The 22,729-nt window shown below is 39.3% G+C and overlaps 1 protein-coding gene across 1 annotated transcript in view; it reads right to left on the reverse strand.

Moving 5' to 3' along the window:
- Positions 1-2,565, reverse strand: part of SPAG16 (sperm associated antigen 16) — a 1,175,972-nt gene extending 1,173,407 nt beyond the window's left edge. Inside the window, exon 1 of the mRNA XM_043996008.1 lies at positions 2,421-2,565. Within this exon, the coding sequence (XP_043851943.1) occupies positions 2,421-2,535 (115 nt within the window). The 5' untranslated portion in view covers positions 2,536-2,565. The remainder of the gene's footprint in view (positions 1-2,420) is intronic.
- Between the last annotated feature and the right edge of the window lie 20,164 nt (positions 2,566-22,729).

Raw genomic sequence — 22,729 nt, forward strand, 5'->3', positions numbered from 1 at the left:
TTTTAAATTACTGAACTGGACCAAAATTGGTTTAAATTAAATTACTAGCTACTGTATCATCAGTGGATCATTGATTAATAACATTCAGAGCTAGGGACCTTAAGGATTATATCCAATCCCATCATTAGACAGATGGCGTAAAGGCAGTGAAGAAAAATGAAATTATAGGGCTTTGGAAGTAGAACAAAGACTTATGTTTAAGAGGAAGTAAATGCAGAATATCAGCCTAAGTATAAATTGGTATAAATTTTAAGGATATGAGAAAACATACAAGTTTATGAGAAAAATAATTTTGTTGAACTAACAAAAAAAAAGAGATTAGTCTTTAGTGTTTTCAACTAAATTCTTTACAACACTTAGGAGAATTTGTGTGCATAACTAATTTGCCAAAGAGCACAAAGTGAATTAACAGTGATTCAATCAACGATGACAAGCCTTAAATTAAAGCTGGAAGGATTAGAGTGGGAAAAAATAAGCTATGGAGTCTCCATCTTTGGAGATGTCTATGATATGAAAACCTTCTGTCTTGGGGTCAATCCATTTCCCTGTCTGAAAGCAAATGATCTAATCTTAAGACTTTCCTTAGCTCTACTTAGCTATCATTCTAAAAAAAAAATTAACTTGTGCTCCACAACCTTTCCAAAAACAACACACAAAATATACTTCAATTTTTATGTGTACATGTTATCTATTATATGGGCTGTATTCTGAAAATGTGCTATGAGTAATTATAATCTCAAGTAATGCAAATTAATTTCAACTTTAGCCTTATTTGAAGAGTTAATTCAGATGCAATCACATGATGCACTCCATACCCAAACAAAAAATGTACCATCCAGCAGAATGCATTGAGTTTTAATTGACAGATCCTTCATCCTGGGTTTATGGGCAATCTACAGAGATTTCTTCAAGGAACAGGATTTTCAGGAAGATGAGTTACCCTGCATTTCCCAACCACTGGCAATGGGAAGAAGAAACTGAATAGTTTACTGGGCCCAGGAAGAAAGTAGGAAAATAATATTAAGATCTGGGACAGGACTTGAGAGGTCAGCTCTCAAATTAGGGTATCATCTTCCATTCCTCATTTTCTCTCTTACTCCCCAAATCCAGTCTGTTGTTCAAGTCTGTAGATTTTACCTAATTAACATCTCACATGCATCTTCTTCTCTCCTCAGTCATTGTCAATGCCCTCATCACCTCATGAGATTGCAATGGTCATCTACTTGTAAAGTTACTATCTAGCTATACCGTCTAAAAAAAAAAATCTAATGCGTTGGTCGCCAATAAATTAGAAGCTTAAGCGAGAGTTTAGACTTTTAAGTATTTATTAAAGAGCATTAGGATCTAATGATCAGAGAGAAAGGTAAAAATCTATTTCTAAGAGACCCCATCATCCGACCTGCCATAGCGAGGTCAGGAACAAAAAGAACCCAATACTTCCTTCCTCCTCCCAGAAGCCTCTTGTCTGAACCAGAATCATCAACCATCACTTCCTGAGGCCAAGGAACTGACCTTCCAAGCCACATGGCTTGCCCTCCGAAGCCTTCTCCTCAGGGCGGAGCTTTCCTACAGTATCTCTCCAGCAGGGGGCGGTACTCCAATTGTCACATACCATAGTCTCCTTATGCACAAGACTCTCTTCACTAAGGTGCATTCTCCACTCAGTTGTCAAATTATCTTCCTAAGGCTCACCTCCGACCCTGTCATCTCCCTATACTCAATAAACTCCAGGATCAAACATAAAATCCTCGGCATCCAAAGTCCTCCATAACCTGCCCTCCTCTCCAACCTTTCCCCATACCCAGCCCACACACTCTGATCTAGTGATAATGGCCTTGGTGCTACTCAAGGCACTCATCTCCAGTATCCAGGAATTTTCACTGGCTGTGCCCTTTGCCAGGAACGCCCTCCCTCCTTATTCTCCATCTTCTAGGTTCCTTTAAGACCCAGTTAAAAACCCCACTTTTTTTCTTCCTGATGCCTCTGAATTCTAGCGCCTTCTCTTGGCTGATTGTCTCTATCTTCCCTGCCCATCCTAGTTTACAGGCTGTCTTCCCCATGAGACTGTGAGCTCCCTGACGGCAGGGACTGCTCTTTGTCTCTCTTCGGAGCCCCAAGCACACACAGGACGAGCTTAATAGATGTTTTCTTGGCTGACTTTCCCCTCTGCCCCAGGATCAGAGGAGGTTGCAGACTAGAGCTCGCCCAGCACCAGCCCAACAGCTGGTGACTGGAGGAAGGGAGGGGGGATCCGAGGGGAGGGGAGGGGGCAGGGTCCACAGTACAGAGGAGGCTCGGAGACGTGATGCCGCAGGTGGCGAGGTGGGGGTGGGGAGTGGACGTGAGGGGTTTGGCCCCGAGTCCTTGGGGGAAGGCGTAGGCCCCCGGCCCGGCCCCTCCCTCCGACGCACGAAGGATACGCTCCAAATAGTAGGCGCCCTCCGCGGCCACGGCTTCCGCGGTCTCCCCAGCCGCCATCAAGCCTGCCCCCGCCGCCACCTCCAGGGGCCTCGGACCCGACAGTGTCCGCTTCATGGCCGTCAGCTCGGCTCCGGCTCAGTCGCCCGCCTCCGTCCCGGTGCGCACGGTCACTCCGAGCCCGTACCCCCCCCCACCCTCACCCCAGCTCCCACCGCCGTTCCCAATGGCAACCCCCTGAGCCGCTAGGCCCGCGGGCCCCCCCACCCCGTCCTCCCCCCGGGCTCAGCTCCGCTCTCGCGAGAGGCATGGGCTCCGCGCGTGCCGACCGACCGCTCAGGGCCCTGGCGAGGGCAGGGTTCTGCATTGGGCTCGGTGGGGAAGAGGGTGCCCGAGATTTTGGATAGTAGTGCCCCCCGCCCCTCCCCCACGGCCTCCACCCTTAGTCCCCACGTGGCTCAGGACAGGCGCCTCCCAGTGGCTTCCTGCGTTGCCTAGACAACCGTCTCGTTACCTAGTAACGCGAGGAGCGTCGGGGCAAGGCTTAGGGGTGGCGTGGTGATCTGGATGGGAGAGCTCCGGGCAAAGAACCTCCTCCCTTCCCAACTCTGGTCACGCCCTACCCGCCCCCCCCCCATCCTTTCCTCCCTTCTCTGGCACCCCCTTTTTTACGCGCGCGCACACACACACACACACACACACACACACACACACACACACACACACACACACACACACACACACACACGACTTGTTCTTTTCTCTTTCACAATGTGATACAACTTGATTTTTAAATTCTCTTACGGGAATTTGTTTTGCTGGGTTGTGCACCTATGTGTTGAGGGCTTCGTCTTCGGTTCCAAAAAACCTTGGACGCTTTCCTTGTTGGTCGTGCCCCTGGTAAACAACAGGCCTGGGGCTTGAACTTAGTTCTCCTAATGCCAAGGCCAGCTTTCTTCCGTTCCACCGTCTACTACCTCTCACGCAATAAAAGTGGAAAGCCCTGCATCCTTCATAAACTGATAAACGTTAATTTCATTTAACTGGGATTTTTTTTAAGTGCCTTCTCTGTGTCAAGCACCATGATGGATTCTGGGAATACATAATAATAAAACATTTCCTGTCTTTGAGGAGTTGACATGGAATCAGGAGAAATATCTACACTTATATATAAGTGCAAAGTGATGGTGGGGGAAGTACTAGTAACTAGGGAATGAGGAGAGAAGATTACACTTGAAATGAATTTGGAAGGAAAATAGGGATCTAAGGGGGGAAAGGTAAGGAAGGAGTGCATTGTAAGTACAAAGTAGAATCTGCGCAAAGGCTCGAGGGCAGATGGAAGTGGACTCTTGCTGCCAAGTATTACATTTTCAGTGTGAAAATTGAGGCTTCAGAACTTAAGAAATCTTCAAACGCTACAAATGAGGGCCTGTTTTATGGTTTGTTGATTGTCTACACTTAAGAAAGAGATTGAGAAAGTATTCCTAATGCAGATTAAATTTAAGTATGCTGTGCATTTTTGGAAAGCCAGTTAAACATTTACCAGCATACCAGTGTAGTATAAGCAATAGCAACTAGACTGTTTGGCCGCATTGTAAAGAGCTAGAAGAAAAATAAAGTACAATAAACAGTAATCCTGAAAAGGTGGATTGGAACTATCATTTGAAGGGCTTTAAATGCCAGAGTTCATATTTTACCCAAGTTGTAATAGGAAGCCATTGGAGCTTCTTGAGTAGGGGAGTGACATGATCAGCCTGTGATTTGGTAATATCAATTTGGCAATTGTGCTATGGATGATTTGGCACATGGAGATGTAGAGACCAGATGTTGTTGTTCAGTCATGTTCAACTCTTCATGACCCCCATTTGGGGTTTTCTTGACAAACATATTTGAGTGGTTTGTCATTTCCTCCCCCAGATTATTTTACAGATGAGTGAACTAAGGTAAACTGGGTTAAGTGATGAGCAGGGTCACACAGCTAGTATGGATCTGAGCCTAGATTTGGACTCAGAAAGATGAGTTTTCCTGACTCCAGACCCGGAACACCTACTGCCCTTAGAGACCAGATTGAAATAGTCCAAGTGAGAGGTGATGAAGGTATGAACTAGAGTTGTGACAAGGAAGGGATAAAAAGGTGCAGTTGTGAAAGATGTGGAAGCAAAACTGACAAAACTTGACCACCAGATATATCTGGGGTCAGAGAAAGTAAAGGAATCAAGGAACCAAGAATGGCCAAAATTATGAAAATGGGTGATTGGAAAAACTCTGTCCTCAACAGAAATAATATCATAGTGCAAAATTATTTGTAATGACTATATGGTTTTGCAAATGTGTGCATCTAGATATGAGCTTGTCTATGTTAAGAATTTTTTTCTCCATAAAAAAAAAGCCAATGGAACCTGTCTAAAACTTTTTTTGCTATATTTTGATTTTTAAAATTTTGTTAATTGGAGTCCTTTTACAAGTATAATTTTATTAAATAGGAACCAAAAAGCTGACATCCAATGTACAGATATAACCTATATCAGATTGCTTTCTGTCTTTGGGGGGGGAGGGTGGAAGTGAGGAAGGGAGAAAAATTTGGAACTAAAAATCTTATGAAAACAAATGTTGAAAACTATCTTTACATGTAACTGGAAAATAATAAAATATTTTTATGATAAAAAAGAAATGACATCCAAAAATAGAATTAGTGTTTCTGTACCAGTGCTAAAAATTTAAGAAAGAAAGGCCAGTGGCCAGATTGGGAGTACACCAATCAAGGACCAATGAAAATGCATCTGCCAGACATTTTGCAAAGCTAATCAATTGGAAAAGGAAAAGGGAGAGAGAAACACAGTACAGTAAGTAGCTATGGTGTGGGAAGAAAGGTAGTCATAGAAATGCCTATAGAAGAAAAGAGCCAACGCAGTCTCATGTTTATTGTGTGCAGTATGTATGTATGTATGTATGTATGTATGTATGTATGTATGTATGTATGTATGTATCCATGTGTGTGGTTTGAAATATTGGGGGGATGCCTGTCTCTGTTCTAAGTTATTGAGGAACTTAGCTGGGGTTTCTAATATATTGCTACATATAATTAGAGGCTATTGTACCAGTCTTTGGCATTAAGCATTTATTATACATTTTAGCATTTATTATTAATTTTAAGCATTTATTATAAATTTGACCACATGTAAACCCAGTACAGAATCCCAGGAAGGGGGGCTGGACAGAGAGACCCCCAGTAAGGTAAGTCAGTATCTGGGAGAGGTGCAGCAAGAAGAGAAAAGAGCGACTCCCCTCTCCCCAGTGATATTTATCCTCTCAGGTAGAGATGGGTCACAGCACATCGATCCAAACTAATTGACCAGTAACATTCAAGTCCATTGATTGGCATGACTTGGGGGTGCCAAGGTAAGTTAACTTCCTTTAGGTAGTCAGGAAGGTCAATCTGCATTTCTTTTGAATTTCTACTAACTGGGCTGGCTCTGGGAAGCCAGCCAGAGTTCCTGGGTGGTGGGGTCTCTGGGTCCCCCCAAAACCCATTATTAATAATTATTTTTCACACGTGTATATGTGTACATATGTTTGTATGTTTATATATATATATGTGTGTGTACATATATATATCTCCACAAACATTTTGATAATTGATGAATTCTATATAAAGGAATATGAGTAACAAGCAAGATGACCTAAAAATCAAAATGCAGGGAAACAAATTTGACCTCATAGGTATAATTGAGATATGGTAAAATGTTATGATAGACCTATGACCTGAATATGATTCAGAAAGGCTATGCTTTATTCAGAAGGAATAAGAAATGGTTTAGTATCATTGTATAAAAAGATATGTGTGGAAATCCACCAATCCAGGTGGAAATGTGTGGCGAAAGAAAGAAAGAAAGAAAGAAAGAAAGAAAGAAAGAAAGAAAGAAAGAGAGAGAGAGAGAGAGAGAGAAAGAAATATTGGCATTAGAAATCACCTGGACAGAAAGAGGAAATAGATCAGAGAGGCTGGGAAAAAAATATCAAAAGCCTGTATTGGAGGTGTGATATAATAGTGATGGGACACTTCAATGATCATGGCATAGCACTTTCTCTACCCAAAGCAGGATGATTGATGATTCCTTGACTTGCTTTAATGTTGGTTTTGTTCTTTAGAAAGAGTAGGGAACAAAAAAGAGGACTTCATTTTCTTTATTTGAATCTCACCAGTGTGGAAAAGTTTGTTGCTGAGCTTCTGGAAATAATGGGAATTTTTGTGGGGAAGAAGCCAGTTAGTGTCTGAATTTGGGTTGGACAAGGAAAGGAAAGCTGGTCACATACTGATCTGAGGAGAATAAATTTTATTTTTTTTTCCTTTTTTGGGGCAATGAGGGTTAAGTGACTTGCCCAGGGTCACACAGCTAGTAAGTGTCAAGTGTCTGAGGCTGGATTTGAACTCCGGTCCTCCTGAATACAGGGCTGGTCCTTTATCCACTTTAGGCACCACCTAGCCACTCCCAAGAATAGATTTTAAAGAGATAAGTAAAAAGAAAGGCAAGGTCTTATGAAGTAAAATTTTACAGGAGACATAAGTCCAGTAGAAATAACAAAAACCTCAAGAAAAAAGAGAAAAGTACAGTGAAGAGAAAAACATAGTTCTCAAAAAACAAAACAAAACCCTGGATAAGTCACTTAATATAGCAACCTCCATTTCCTGAAAGGTAAAATAATAATAGGAGTAACACCACCACCACCTACCTACCTCACAGAGTTGTTCCAAGGGATCAAATGAGATAACATATGTAAAGAGCTTTGCAAACCTTAAAAGTGTTATATAAATGTTAACCAAAATTACCATTCTTTCCCACACCCAGCTTTCCAGACATGGCCCACTAGACCAGGGTTTCTTTTTTTTTTTTCATTTATTTAGAATTTTATTTTTTCTCAAATTACATGTAAAAATAATTTTTAACATTGATTTTTAAAACTTTATGTTTCAAATTCTCTTCCTCCCTCCCCACCCCCCCTTAAGAACACAAGCAAGTCAATATAACTTATACACGTGTAGTCATGCAAAACATTTCCAAAATAGTCAGGCTGTGAAAGAGGCAAAAAAAAAAACTTAAAGAAAAAGGAACTGAAAAAATTTTTGCTTCCATCTTTATTCAAACACCATCAGTTCTTTCTCTGGAGATGGATTGCATTTTTCCTAAGTCCTTCAGAGTTGTCTTGGATCATTGTATTACTGAAAATAGCTAAGTCATTCACAGCTGATCATCTTACAATACTGCTGTTACTTTGTACATTTCACTTTTCATCAGCTCATGTAAGTCCAGGTTTTTCTGATAGCATCCTGCTCATTATTTCCTTCAACACAATAGTGTTCCATCATAATCTCATCCCACAATTTGTTCAGCCATTCCCCAATTGATAGGCATCTCCTCAATTTCGAATTCAACTTTTTGGTTTTTATTTCTTTTTGGATACTGATCTAGTAGTCATATTACTAGTAGACCACCTCCAAGGTGGTCATGGATAAATATAAGGATATCCATAAAATATATAAATCCCTAGCAGCACATAATAGGTGCTTAATAAATATTTGTTTATTGATTTGTCAGTTTGTTTGTGTATTCATTTGTTGTTAGATATATTTGATTAAAAAAAGGTATATGGGAGCAGCTAGGTGGCTCAGTGGATAAAGCTCTGGCCCTGGATTCAGGAGGACCTGAGTTCAAATCCGGGCTCAGACACTTGACAATTACTAGCTGTGTGACCCTGGGCAAGTCACTTAACCGTCTTTGCCCTGCTCCCCCCCCCCAAAAAAAAAGTATATGGACAGTGCTTGGGCAAATATAACCCCAAAATTAAAAAGGAAAAGAGCCAAAATGTTTCTGACATACTCATTTGAAAGCAGAGAAGTGATTTCTAAAAGCAAGGAAGTAGACAGAAAGAATTGAAAAAGTAGTCACAAAAACTAAAAATAAAAGCACAATTGGATGGGGTTATGTCATGTAGGAAGGGATACATAGTGTTACATGCCTCAAGGGGACCCAAGGGCATCACTGTGTTATATCCCAGACCATTTAATTATTTCACAATGTTTTGGGGGTTTGGGGTTTTTATTCGTAAATTCATGAAGAATTTATGTTTTGGGTCCAGGATCCAAATGATATTAGAGCTCCGAGGTGTCTTCAAACTATGATTGTATGAGCTGATATTCATAATAATGACTGAAGCATACAGAGAGATAGAATTTAAAATTTTCAGATCTGGAAATTTAGAAATTGCTTAATTTAACCCTCCATTTTGAAGATATGTAAATTAGGACCCAAGGCTAGATAGAACCCAGGTCACCTGACTCCCACTATACTAGATTTTATACATATACATGTGTGTATATGTATGCACAAATGCATATATGTGTGTATACACACCTGTCTGTATGTATGTATTTGTATGTATGTGTAGATAGATAAATGTACTATTCAGAGTAAAGCATCTAAGTTTTCCTTAATTTTTGAACATGGTGTGTGTATGATACATGCATATGTATTTGCTCATATATAATATATATGTAATATGTGTGTATCTATATATACACACTCTGTTTAAGAAAAGAAATTATGCCATACACTTTGTTGATTAAAAGGATTTTTTAATGATGCTTTTTGGTGCTTAAACTATCGTCATTTCCCAAAAATGCCTCCCAGTCTCCTGCTACCACCCACCATAGAATCCTCCCTCATAAAAAGTTATGCAAAATAACATGTAGTACATTACAAAGCTTGGCATTTAAACTCAGTTCTCTAAAAAACAGTAATCTCAAATAACAAGCTAAGTTTTTCATTCTCCTCCTTATTCCTCAAGAACACCAGAAGCTGAAGTTCCCAGAGGTTCAGTAATGCCTACTGAGTTACATTCCTTTTGTGGTAACTTTTAAGAGGAAAAGCTACCCAAGTAGTTAGTTAATAGCTTAGTTGTCATTTCTACAGATTCTGCTGAAGCAGAAACATGAAGCACATCCAGCCTAACTTTTTGTGAACCCTTTGCTTTGCTATATCACTTTAGATATCTTTGCTTATTTCTTTTGTATGTATTCTGATAGATTGTATGATAAATTATTTTTTTAAAATGAACAATTGATAAAATAATTTTATTTGTGTGTCCTTGAAGGGACAGATTTTTGTATTCATCATATCATATTGTTGTTCCCATGATTTTTTTTGTTATTTTAATTAAAATACATTATAAAAACACTATTGAAAGAAGGAAAAAAATGACTATATAAGATCACAGTAGTGCTTCTTTTGAGTTAAAATGAATCCTCAGTAAGGATTCCCTACTTGTTTTTAAATGTTTTTCATTTCCTTGAATCAAAAGAGAAGAAAGTCTTTTGAATTTGTATGAATGAAGAGAGAACTTGCTGGCTTCCTTTGAACATAATCTTGAAAGGGCTAAGTAAAACTACATGGAAAACCAGTGGAGATGGTGAAAATTAAGTAACAGGCTCAAAGGGTAGAAGATATTACCAGCCAGTTTAAATGAATCATTTTTATATTGATTTGTTTTTCTTTTTTTAAAATGCAAAGTAGAGAAGAATCCAGAAGTGGATTCACGGTTGACATTTATTTCCAAAAAAGGAAATAAATCTCCCAATGGAAAGATACAATAAATCAGCAACCAGCTGTTACTTGCTTGAAATTTCAAGCATCCAGAGAATCATGAGATGGTATACCTTGAAAGGCATTTTTGAGTTAATCGAGTCCAACCATTTTACATATGAACAAACCACAGCCCTAGGAGGATAAATGGTTTGTCCAAAGTAACATAGCTTAGTAATGTGGACCAAAGCATTGATTGATGTTCACGTGGAGCATAAGGTGCATAGTAGATCAAGGTCTGGATTTGAAGTCAGGAAAGCCTGTGTTCAGATCTTGCCTCTGACTCAACCTCCTTGGGCTTCAGTTTCCCCATATGTAAATAGAAGAGGCTAAATCACATGATCTCTGTGGTACCTGCCAGCTCCAGGCCTATGATCCTAGGCATATGAAAACTTTTACAAACTTTAATAGACTATGTAAATAGCAACAATTATTACATTTGTAAAACTGTGTATCAAAACAGCCAGCTGTGGGTCCAGCTAGGTGGCTCAGTGGATAAAGCACTGGCCCTGGATTCAGGAGGACCTGAGTTCAAATCTGGCCTCAGACCTTTGACAATTACTAGCTGTGTGACCCTGGGCAAGTCACTTAACCCTTATTGCCCCACAAAACAAACAAAAAAACAGCCAGCTGTAGTTACCAAAGGCAGTAGAAATATTGACAGGTTTTATATGGAATCTATTTTGTTTCCTTGAACGTTTGAGACGCATTACCAAGAATGGATTCCTAAGCATGTAAAATATCAAGAAGCAACTTATGGTGTTTATTGCCTCAAATAATGGGGCAGTCATTGAAAGGAGGTAATCTGTTCCATACATGGTGTGTTAAACACCTTAGTTGCCTGTGACATGCCTCTTTATACTACTAATAATAACAAATTATAAAAAAAAATCCATGTGATCATAAAGCATGAACATCTGGTATACATATATTATTTACCATTTTCAAAGAACTGTGCATTTGGGAAAAAAAAATCAGTATAGTCCCTTGCAGGAGCAACAAAGATATCCTCACTGTACTTAGGTGTGGCAATTTGTAGTCTTGAACTTTACTATTTAATGATAATTCAACATGTTACACTCATCCCACATAGAGTACTGAATCCAGAACCTTGCAAGCAATGGGGACTTAACAAATATTAAATGGGTGATATATGCATTACTATAAGATGCATTACTAGACTGTTGAATTAATTTGCAAATGAATAGACTTGCCCTAATTTTTGCTACTTAATTTCACTGAAAAAAATCTCCAAAAGAATGTAAGATCCTTGAAGGCACAGAGAATTTCATTTTTGTCTTTTGGTCCCTACTGCCCAGCACAATCCCTGGCACTTGGCAGGTACCCAATAAATGTTTGTCAAATTGGGTTGAATTTCAGTAGTTTTACCATGTGAAAAAGGTGTAATTTCTTAAAAGAACACAGGGAAGGTAGTTTATTTCATTGAAAAATAATATTCCACACTTCAGGTAGCAAGTTGGTATATTGGCATTTGGTATTTTGTCTTTTTCTTACTGGAAATTCAATTAATCAGTTCAATAAGATCTCCTGAGTGCTTACTCAGTTGGGAAATATGTCTGGTTTGGGATATGAGGTTTAATTTGGTATATAATGTCTAAAACAGTTTTTACTTATTTGGGGAGGTAAATAAGCTGAAGTTCAGGACATAAGAAGGCAGGGAAATCACCGGTTTGTAGTATTAAGTTTACCAACAATACTTACTCCTGGTTTAAAAAAGTATATTTTTGTTTTGTTTCCTCAAGGGACCATAATATAGTTTGAATGACAAAAGCATTTATTAAGTGCTTACTGTACTTACAACCACAGGGGATAAATATAGAAAGGTAAGATAGTCACCACTTTCCAGGAGCTCACATTTTAATTGGGGAAGACAACAGATATTTGAGAGTTTGGCCACAAGCACAAGCCCTGGTTGCACTTAGGATTCAAGGGATGGGCACAAGGCAAGGCCCAGTGGAGTTCCATCTTACTGGAAGGATTACTTGATGATTCCTGGATCATCCAAGTGGTGGGAGTCCATATTGTTCTCTCAGGAAGACTGGGCTGGAGACACAACACACAAACTTTGGGAAGGAGAAAATCTGGACTAAGGTTCACAGGTGGTAGGGATGGAGGGGTTGTCTTCACCATTGTGGAACTAGGGAAGTAAGGAAGGGAGGGAAGAAGGAAGGAAGGGAGGGAGGGAGGAAGGAAGGAAGGAAGGAAGGAAGGAAGGAAGGAAGGAAGGAAGGAAGGAAGGAAGGAAGGAAGGAAGGAAGGAAGGAAGGAAGGAAGGAAGGAAGGAAGGAAGGAAAGAAGGAAGGAAGGAAGGAAGGAAGACTTATTAAGCATCTACCATATGCCAGGAGTTTTACAAATATTTTCTCTTGATCCTCAAAACTTGGAGGTAAGTACTATTATCCTCATTTTAGGTTGAGGAAACAAAGGTTAAGTGACTTGACCAAGGTTTCACAGTTAATAAGTGCCTAAAGCCAGATTTAAACTCAGGTCTTTCTGACTCCAGACCCAGCATTCTATTCATTGTACATTCTATTCATTGTGCCTAGGTGGGAGGGAATGGGGAGACCATTTTTCAGTCAGTCAGGAGGGGACAGGAAAAGGAAACATTACAAGAAAGGTTGTGGAGAAGGAAGGTTTTCCCCTTGCGCCATATTCTAAAGGTTAATTTTTTAAAAAATCACTATATTTTGAAATTTAAATTAACTTCTTTGTGTACTGATGAATAATAGAATCACAGATATAAAGGGTAAAAGGAACCTCAGAGGTCACTTGAGGAGGTAGAGAGAAATTGGCCTCACTTGACAGATGGGGAAACTGAGGCTCAGTGAGGTAAAATTGTACAAGGTCACATAGATAATACGCATCACTGGGACTCTAAGTAGAGAGGATGCTGACAGCGGGTAGTGGTGCTGGAGAGAGTGTCACAGGTACAGGAGATGGTTTTGCAAGCAGTTGGGAAACAAGAGGGGAGTTCACTCCAGACAGCCACACATTTCAACAAATTCCTCCTGCTAACCCTGCAGTTTCTTTGCAGCTGGAGCACTGAAAGTCCTGCCAATGTTGTATGCTCGAGGGTAAAGGCCACTTTGCCAAGGCCTAGTTATAGCTTTTCACCACATTGCCTATATATATATATATATATATATATATATATATGTATGTGTGTATGTATGTATGTATGTATGTGTATATATATATATATATATATATATAAAACATAAGAAAATATCTAACCTAGGCCTCAGTTGAGAGTGTTTACAGTACTTACACCTCACCTTATTTAAAAATGACCAATTCTGACCTTTCCTTTCCATCCTCAGGAAATGGTGTCTTTTGCCAAAATAAGTCTATAATTAGTTGAAGATAATGAAGCAAAGCTAAATGCTCAATTAAATTTCTATTTCTTCTGTGTTATCACCCTTGGAAGCACTAAAAAAAAGTTATCTATGATATGCTTATGAATTTTATACTTTATAAGTGATTTAAAGTCTAATTAGCTTATTAAATAAATATCATCATAGCCCCTAGTAGATAAATTTCCTGCTCTCAAATTCCCCCCAGACTTAGTGTTTCCCAAACTCCTTCTCTGGTGCTTTTTCTTAAATATGTCTCTGGTGTTCCCAAGACATGCCAGGAATCCAACATGGTTATTTTACCAAGGAGAAGGAAGCATGATAAATTAAGTCATTAACAGATTAGACTTTCTTTATCAGTATAGAAGAGTGAGCTTAAAGCCTTTTCAGGCTTTGCCAGCCAGAAAGCATTTGAACAACCAAGAATGTGGTTGGACAAGTACATCTAGAGCTGGAAGGGATATCAGAGGTCATCTAGTCGGTCAGTCAATCAATAAACATTTATTAAATACCTACTTTGTGCCAGGCACTGTTCTAAGTGCAGAGACTAGCAATGCCTCATAGGGATCCAACAGAGGCAAGGCAACAAGAAGAGGCATCACGTTCAGAAGAACATTGTCTGACCAAAGTCAGCAGAAAGAAAGACCAGCATTCCTAGAAGACATCAACATCCTTTGTGTTAAAGGCTTGAATGTGTGTCTCAGCCTCACAAATACCCTTTCAGATGTGTTCCATTCACACTTCTTACCTACATGCGTCTAATTTTTGCCATACAAGTGCTTGTATTAGTGGGAGAGTATATTCCTGGTTTAAGGGATGGGGAAGATATGATTTCTATCATTCTTTTTTCTTCTTTTTTTATTTAGTGAGGCAATTGGGGTTAAGTGACTTGCCCAGGGTCACACAGCTAGTAAATGTTAAGTGTCTGAGGCCAGATTTGAACTCAGGTCCTCCTGAATCCAGGGCTGGTGCTCTATCCACTTTGCCACCTAGCTGCTCCCTATTTCTATCTTTCTTACCAAACCTTTTATCATATGCTTTGTTTAGAACTCATTGTGTCCTCTGTCTATTCATGGTAAACACATTTGTGAGGGTTCATGAGCTATGGTTTTAGCATATTCAAGAGAATTGTTACCCTAGTATGGATATCCTCTTGGGAGCCCTACTCTGTGTTGGGAGAGGGCTGGAGTGCTCTGAGATACTACATATAAAATGAAAGGGTTGGTCTAGCTCTTTTTAGAGATCATTTCCAGTTCTAAAAATTGATGACTCTTTGCGCCCCTCTAACCAGTCTTTGTTTTACTAAGGAAAGAGGGAGAATAGCCTACAGCTGTCACCATTTCTCCTTTCTGTCATTTTAATTGGATCCTAATAATGTACCTTCGCTGCTTCTAGCATTTTTCTAGTTTCCATTTTACTGAGTTGTGCAGAGCAAGAACCCCAGGCCGTCTTCTTCCTAAGAAAATGAGAGTATGGGAATTCAGAAACACAAACTTATACCATAGTAGCTCAATTGTATCTAAAACATTGTCAAATGTTCTTCAATCTATGTTAACAAGTTACTTGACATAAATTTGTATTTCTTTTCAGGGAGAAGAGTAGTATTAATATGGAGAATAGTTCATCAGTCTTATATAAAGGAATTTTATTTGCCTGATGATAGGCAAATGTACCTATTTGTCTCCCAAACTTTCTTCTTTCAAGTTAAAGAACCTGAAGAGTAAATGGCATAGGAGATGGAATCCCGGACTTGGAGACAGGAAGAAGGTCTGAGTTCATATCTTTCCTTTGACACTGACTAGCGGAGTGATCAGAAATGAAAGGCACTTATATTTTCAGATGCTCCAGCATCCTTCCAGCATTATGTTTGACCTAGTCTATGATCTGCAAGGAAATTACAGGTCATTGATGTAAATAAGCCAAGTTACTGTAACCTTTCCTTAGAAATTTTGGAGTACTGGCAAGAATGGGTTAAAATCCCAGCTACTTGGGTGACCTTTAGCAAATCACTAAACAAAACACTAAACTCTGTTTCATCATTTGTAAAGGTCTCTAAGTTCCCTTTTAGCTCTCAGCCTATGATCCTAAGATACTTTGGCATTTAGTGCTTTTACTTACATGCCCATTCTCTCTCAAGTCAGTGAAATAATTATGATATTTTTTTCTTCTACATAAGTTTTCCTTTGTAGGATGCTGGCTATCAACCACAGTTGACTTGACTCATTAAAAGCATAAACACACAGTTAACAAGATATGTATGAATTGTATTTAACGAAAGCCTGTGAGTTTACCATTAAAGAGCAGATAGCTGATGACAGTGCAAAGGTTTTTTCACAAAACACATACAGGGGGACAGCTAGGTGGCGCAGTGGATAAAGCACTGGCCCTGGATTCAGGAGGACCTGAGTTCAAATGCGGCTTCAGACACTTGACATTTACTAGCTGTGTGACCTTGGGCAAGTCACTTAACCCTCATTGACCCACCAAAAAAACCACACACACACACAGGAAGAATATTTTTTTTTAAAAGGAGGGGGGTGGTGAAAGTTTTAAAAAGGTAGAATGGATAAGGAGTAGGCCTAAATTAAATGTGCGTCTGTGTATGTATATAGGGGAACAGGATATCTTTAAGGGATACCAGGGTTCACTTTCTCCCTGTTTCAGTAATAAAATATCTGCAGGGGGAAAATGCTACCCTCTTTTTAAGATACTCCTGCATAAACAAGGCATCACAGAAGTCCCAAAAGCTGCATTAAGCAGCTTTACTAGCTGAAAACGGCATTAAGACTTCTGGAACATCCTGTATTATAGTTCACTCCCTTTCTGTCACTGTCTCTGTCTCTCCCTCTGTGTGTGTGTACACACACACACACACACACACACACACACACACACACACACACACGGGCAAACCTTCATCCTAATTATATAGTGTTTTATTTCATTGATTGTGCTCTGCATTTATCTGGCTGTAGTCATTGTGTCTGTTGTTTTCTTGGTCAGCTTCTTTCCTCTGTGTCATCCGTTTCATATATGTTCCCATGCTTCTCTGAGTTCTTTAGAGTTGTTGTTTTCTTTTTCCATATTAATGTCATTACATTCATGTGCCACAATCCATCTATGCATTCTTCAATCAGTAAGCACCTGATTTCTAATTTTGTGCTACCAAAAAAAAAGTACAGTGATGGCTATATTGATATCTCTGGGACCTTTCTGTCTTTGACTTCCTTGGGGGTACATGCCTGGCAGTGAGATCTCTGAGTTTTCCATTAGTATAAGATAATACTTTGTTAAACAGCCTGTTTAAATTTCTTTATGTTATGCTTTGAGCTCTTTAGAGAAGAAACATTTTATATAGTCATAACTAACAAAAATGTACCTGGGTCAAGCAGCAGGAAGGGAAAAGAATTAAGCATTTATATACTATATACCCAGCACTGTGCTAAGTGCTTTACAAACATTTGTAAACATCTCATTTGTTCCTCACATGTTGTTATTATTCCCATTTACAGTTAAGGAAACTGAGGTTAAGTGGCTTGCCCAGGGTCACACAGCTAATAAGTATCTGAGCTCAGGTCTTCCTGATTCTAGGCCCGTTGCTCTATCCACTGCACCACTTAGCTGCCTCAGCATGAAAGGTGTCCTCTAATCTACTTTGTAAATACAACTTCAATTGAAGGAAGAACTACTGAAGAGAGAAAACTAAGACCTCGGAGAATAAGGCCTTATAGGAGGAAAGACCCCAGGACAACATGCCATGCAGAGGGGAAGACCGAGACTGTGTTGTTGTGAGACTCCTGTGAGGGAAGCCCCTGCCCCAAGATAGAGATGGGCCAGACAGAAGTACAGTTGGGGTGTGTCTGGGGGTAGAGGGAGCCATAGCTTCTTATGCTAAGTAATTGTTCTTGCTGTCTCAGTGCTAAATTCAGTTGTGCATATCTATCAATGTTCTTTAAAATAAAGCACCCTGGAGCAAAGTCTTCATTGGCCTCCACTAGTTACAGTTCTAAAGATATGTCAATGTCAAAATACAAAGGATGCTTCTAACCTTATAACTTAAAAAAGACTAACTGAAATGGCAGCTGAGGGTTTCAGTGGATTGAGTGTTGAGTCTGGAGTCAGGAAGACTCCTCTTCCTGAGTTCATATCTGGCTTCAGACACTTACTAGCTGTGTGACCCTGACCAAGTCACTTAACCCTGCTTGCCTCAGTTTCCCAATCTGTAAAATGACCTGGAGAAGAAAACGGCAAAAACACTCCGGTATCTTTGCCAAGAAAACCCCAAATGGATTCACAAAGAGTTAGACATGACTGAAAATGACATAACAACAATATGTGGTATAGAGGGAATCACACCTGATTTAGAGATTTAGAGAATATGGGTTCAAATCCCAGCTCAGCCATTTATTCTCAGTAAAACTTTAGGCAAGTCACTTAAGTACTCCATACCTCATTTTTCTCATGGGAAAAATCTGGACTGGATGAGCCCTTGCTTCCCTTCCTGGCTCTAAGTCCATATATGATTCTGGGATCCAAATGAAAAATAAGGGAGAAATGGATTTAAAGATGGAGAGAATTAGAAGCCCAGCACAGTGATTATCCAGACTGAGGACACAGGGGCTGGTGACCTTCGACAGCCTCTGACTTCACCGGATTTTGGAGTTTGCCTTCAGTTCCTTGCCCTGGAATTGCATGTCTCTTCTAATTATCTACCCCTACTTCAGATTTCTGAGGAAAGATTTTATTTTGTGCTTTAATCTAAGTGGTCCTCCCCAAGAGAGGAGGAAAACTTAAAAAAAAAAAAGGTACCCAGAATATAAAAATGAATCAGGCATGGAATATACAGTTTTATTGCCACCCAGAAAGGGGAATGCTAAGCAATAAAGCATCAAGGAATAATTATAATCAGTTGGGGGTGAATATGCAAGACTCCTTAGGACATTTGCAGCAGAGATACATACCCATTAAGTATTTCATCTCCACTGTTTGCAGCTCAGTACAACACCAAGCAAGCTCTTTTCATTTTGGTGGTTCCTCTCTGTGGGTGCTTCTTTTCCTCTCAACTCAAATCCTACACTTCCTCCCTCAAGGAGTCATAGAATTCCTTCCTGAAAGCTCATGGGTAGAGCAACAGGATGGGAAAGGAAAGGTTCTGAAAAATTAGTCCAATCTCCTCATCTCACATGTGAGGAAACTCAAGCCCAGAAGAGTTCTAAGTGAGTCACCCAAGCAAGAATATACAAATACTCAGCTTAGACCCAGGTTAACCTGAAGTTCAGTCATCCTTCTAGCACATGACTGTGCTCCTTTTAGAGTAGACACACATGATAAATTGTGGAGAGAGAAACAAAAGTACGTGACATGGGAAGGAGAGGAGAAATTTAAAAAATAAAACAGCAAAGAGAAAATTAAAGCAAATGTAATATGATATATATTATCTGTAAAAAGATACTTCTGAACATAATGGGCCCATCAGTCAATGATTGGAGACTGGTTTTGCTTTTCTTTCTTTCTTTCTTTTTTTTTTTGGTGAGGCAATTGGGGTTAAGTGACTTGCCCAGGGTCACACAGCTAGTAAGTGTCAATTGTCTGAGGTCACATTTGAACTCAGGTCCTCCTGACTTCAGGGCTGGTGCTCTATCCACTGCACCACCTAGCTGCCCCTGGTTTTACTTTCTTACAGAGAGAGTCTATGGCTTCTTCTATGACATTTTAGATATCTTCATCTTCTTATTTTGTTCTTAATTTTTCTTCCTCATTTAAAATAAAATTACCTACTTTCACTTGTTTTGTCTTGCTCCTCACTCTGTCACTGACTAACTGTGTGACATTGAGCATTCTGACTCTCAGGGGTCTGAGTTAGAAGTCAGGAATTCTTAACCTGGGGTCTGTGACTTTTTATTTTTGTTTTTTGTTTTGTTTTTGTTTTTTTTGCAGGGCAATGAGGGTTAAGTGACTTGCCCAGGGTTACATAGCTAGTAAGTGTCAAGTGTCTAAGGCCAGATTTGAACTCAGATACTCCTGAATCCAAAGCCAGTGCTTTATCCACTGCCATCTCGCCGCCCCTGTGACTTTTAAAAGACATATTGATAACTATTTCGATATATTAATTTCTTTTGTAATTCTATCTACATATTTCAAAATGTTATTCAGAAAAGGGATCTGGCTTCTCCAGACTACTGAAGGGCTCCATGACATATAAAATATTAAGAATCTCTGAGCAAGATTATTTCTAAGACTTATGATTCAGTGTAATAGTTTAGGTTGAAATTTAAAATTGAAATATTTATATGCCAATTTATTTACTTCTTGGGATGTGGAGAGCAAGGAATAATGAAGAAGTTTCTAGACAAGTGATATCTTTGAGATCCACAACTCCTGCTCTGATATCTCCCTACTTAGCCTTAACTTATTGTCTTAGGAATTTGTTTCACCTGCGGCATCAAGAGGTTAAGTGACTTGCCCATGGTCAAACAGGTAGCATGTGCCAGAGGCAAGATTTCAACCCAGCTCTCCCAGACTTCAAGGCAGGCCCTCTATCCATTACACTAAAGTGTATCATATACATGCTTTAGCTCCCCCAAATTAATTAAACCCTGAAGTCCAAGTATAAGGTACCTCCACTTACCAGCATCCATGCAAGTATAATGAGGATCTGCCTTGCTATAAAAGATGTCTGATACCATTAAACAGAGAGAGGAAGTGTTAGCATTTTTTTGTGAACTGGTGAAAAGACATTCAGTCCACTCACACCCACTCATTCAATACCTTCCGGGATGCCTGGCAGTTGTAGGGCACCTCTGTACCTCCCCACATGCCTTGTAAATCTAGGCTTAGTAGCCCTGGGTAATCCTGCCCAGTCTCTCCTCCCTTTTTTTTACCAAAGATGCTCCCAGCTGACAAGGCTGCCAGTAAATGTCACTTTAATTGCCAGCACTGCAGGAGTCAGATGGCTTTGCTGCCAGATAGAAGCAACAGTGACATTACCTCCATCCCCAAAGTGGTTATTATTTACGGTGTCCCAGGAACCTATGTGAGAGGAAAGAGCAGCATCGAGAAAGGTCTTCAGAAAGGACCGCATTGCAACAGCCATCTATCATCTCACCTGAAGAAACAGTCACCGGAGCAGGAAGCCCAAGTAACGCATGGGCTGCTGACCCTTTCTTTGCCGATGAAAAGATTACGAGTCTCGAAGCTCTTTCATCCATAAGTGATGTAGATGCTTTTCAGTTAAAATAATCCCTGTAATAATAGAAATTTGTTTTGCTTATTTTAAATAACAGTTGAAAGGCAGACTTCTATTAATCCAGGCCCTCGAACTATTATCAGTGCTAGGATTGACAGCGTCTTTCTATTTCCGGCCAAGGTGGGAGTTGGAGACAAAGGCATGTGAGCTGGGGGGGAAACTCCATTCCCATAATGGCTCCTAGAAGGAGTGTCCCATCCAAAGAATCAGAGACACCGAGCTTGATGGTTGTAGAGAGGGAAAGACTATCCCTGAGTCTTGGTAGCTCTTAAGGGAGAAGGCCTAGAACCTGTGATTTGATTTACTACCCTTTGACCCTAAGAGTGAAACTTGCAAGATTTAGTGCCAAACTCCTACAAGAAGCTTTATGGATTCCACCAGTTCCAAGTGTTCTCCTCCCCCGCCAAATTGTGTTTATGCTGTAGATATGAATTTGGTCTCCTGGATAGAATGTAACCTTCCTTAGGGTAGGGACCGCTTCATGATTGTCCTTGTATCTCCAGAGTCCTAGCACCTCATAAATATTTAATCCACACTTGTGGATTGATTAATTGTTTGATCAACAAAAGCCAAATACCTGTTCAGGGATAAGATCTAGAAATCTCTCTCAAAAATCCCTTCTGTAGGGCATGCCCATCAATTGGGGAATGGCTGAACAAGTTGTGGTATATGAATGTAATGGAATACTATTGTGCTGTAAGAAACAATGAGCAGGAAGATTTCAGAGAAACCTGGAAGGACTTACATGAACTGATGCTTAGTGAGATGAGCAGAACCAGGAGGACATTGTACACAGTAACAGCAATATTGTGTGTTGATGATAGACTTGACTCTTCTCAGCCATACAATGGTCCAAGATAGTTCCAAAGGACTCATGATGAAAAATGCTCTCTAAATCCAGAAAAAAAGAACTATGGAATCTAGATGCAGATTGAACCATACTATTTCTATTTTTTGTTTGTTTTTCTTTTTTGAGATTTTTTCCTTTTTGCTCCGATTCTTCTTGCACAGCATGACTAATGCAGAAATACATTTAATGTGATTGTACATATATAACCTATATCAGATTTCTTGCTGTCTTGGGGAGGAGGGAGGGAGGGAGAAAAATTTGAAACTAAAAATCTTATAAAAACAAATGTTGAAAACTATCTCTACATGTAACTAGAAAATAACAAAATAGTGTTATGAAAAAAAATCCCTTTTGTAGAAACAGAATGCAAGGGGAAGTCAATACTTTATTTTACTTATCTTCTTGATCAACAGGGTCCATTGGAAACAGGTGGTCTAAGAAAAGGAGTACCTGAGCTGTGAAATTAAAAATACTGAAAAGTTTGGCCTGAAAAAAAGTTAAGAAAATGGATTCGTTTTCCTTCTTTGCAAAGTGGGGTGGGGTGCTATAGGTGTGGAATACTGCAAATTGCATGTACTGTCAGACTCCATTGCTATTGTGGTTGCTTTTGTTTTCATTTTGTTTTGAGAGGGGGGTTGGTTGTTTTTTTTCCTTTTTTAATTCTAAGTCTGAGACAGACTCAGAAATGGAGATGTTCAAAAAAAAGATTTTTTTAAAAGAAATACTGAGACTATGAGATTTGTACCTACTAGTTATTGTTAGGTATCCCTTGCTTTATGGAATCAATGCATCTAGCTATAAATTTAAATGTAAGTTGAATTTTGGTAAATTGAATTTATTTACTAAATAATTTTTATCTTTAAATCAAAGGCATGTTCCCATAAGAAAAAAAAAGAACCAATTAAAATTTTTGGAGATGTAAACAGTTTACAATGTGGAAATGTTAGAACAATTTAACAAAGGAGTACTTTTTAATGGACTTTATTACTTACAAAGTGGTTGAAAATCCTTTAATTTTTCTACTTAGGTTGCTATGACTAATTTGCTGACTTCAAGCCCTTATTGTGTGCTACCCCCACACACACCCCAGGTATCTACAATTACCTAAAATGTACAGAAATGTTTTCTAAAACTTTTAAATCAAAATTAATTTTAATTCCCTTAAATTTTTAAAAAATAAAGATGCTTTATTTTTGCTTTATTC

This window comes from Dromiciops gliroides, chromosome 3 (assembly GCF_019393635.1).
Source record: "Dromiciops gliroides isolate mDroGli1 chromosome 3, mDroGli1.pri, whole genome shotgun sequence".
NCBI classification, from domain to species: Eukaryota; Metazoa; Chordata; class Mammalia; order Microbiotheria; family Microbiotheriidae; genus Dromiciops; species Dromiciops gliroides.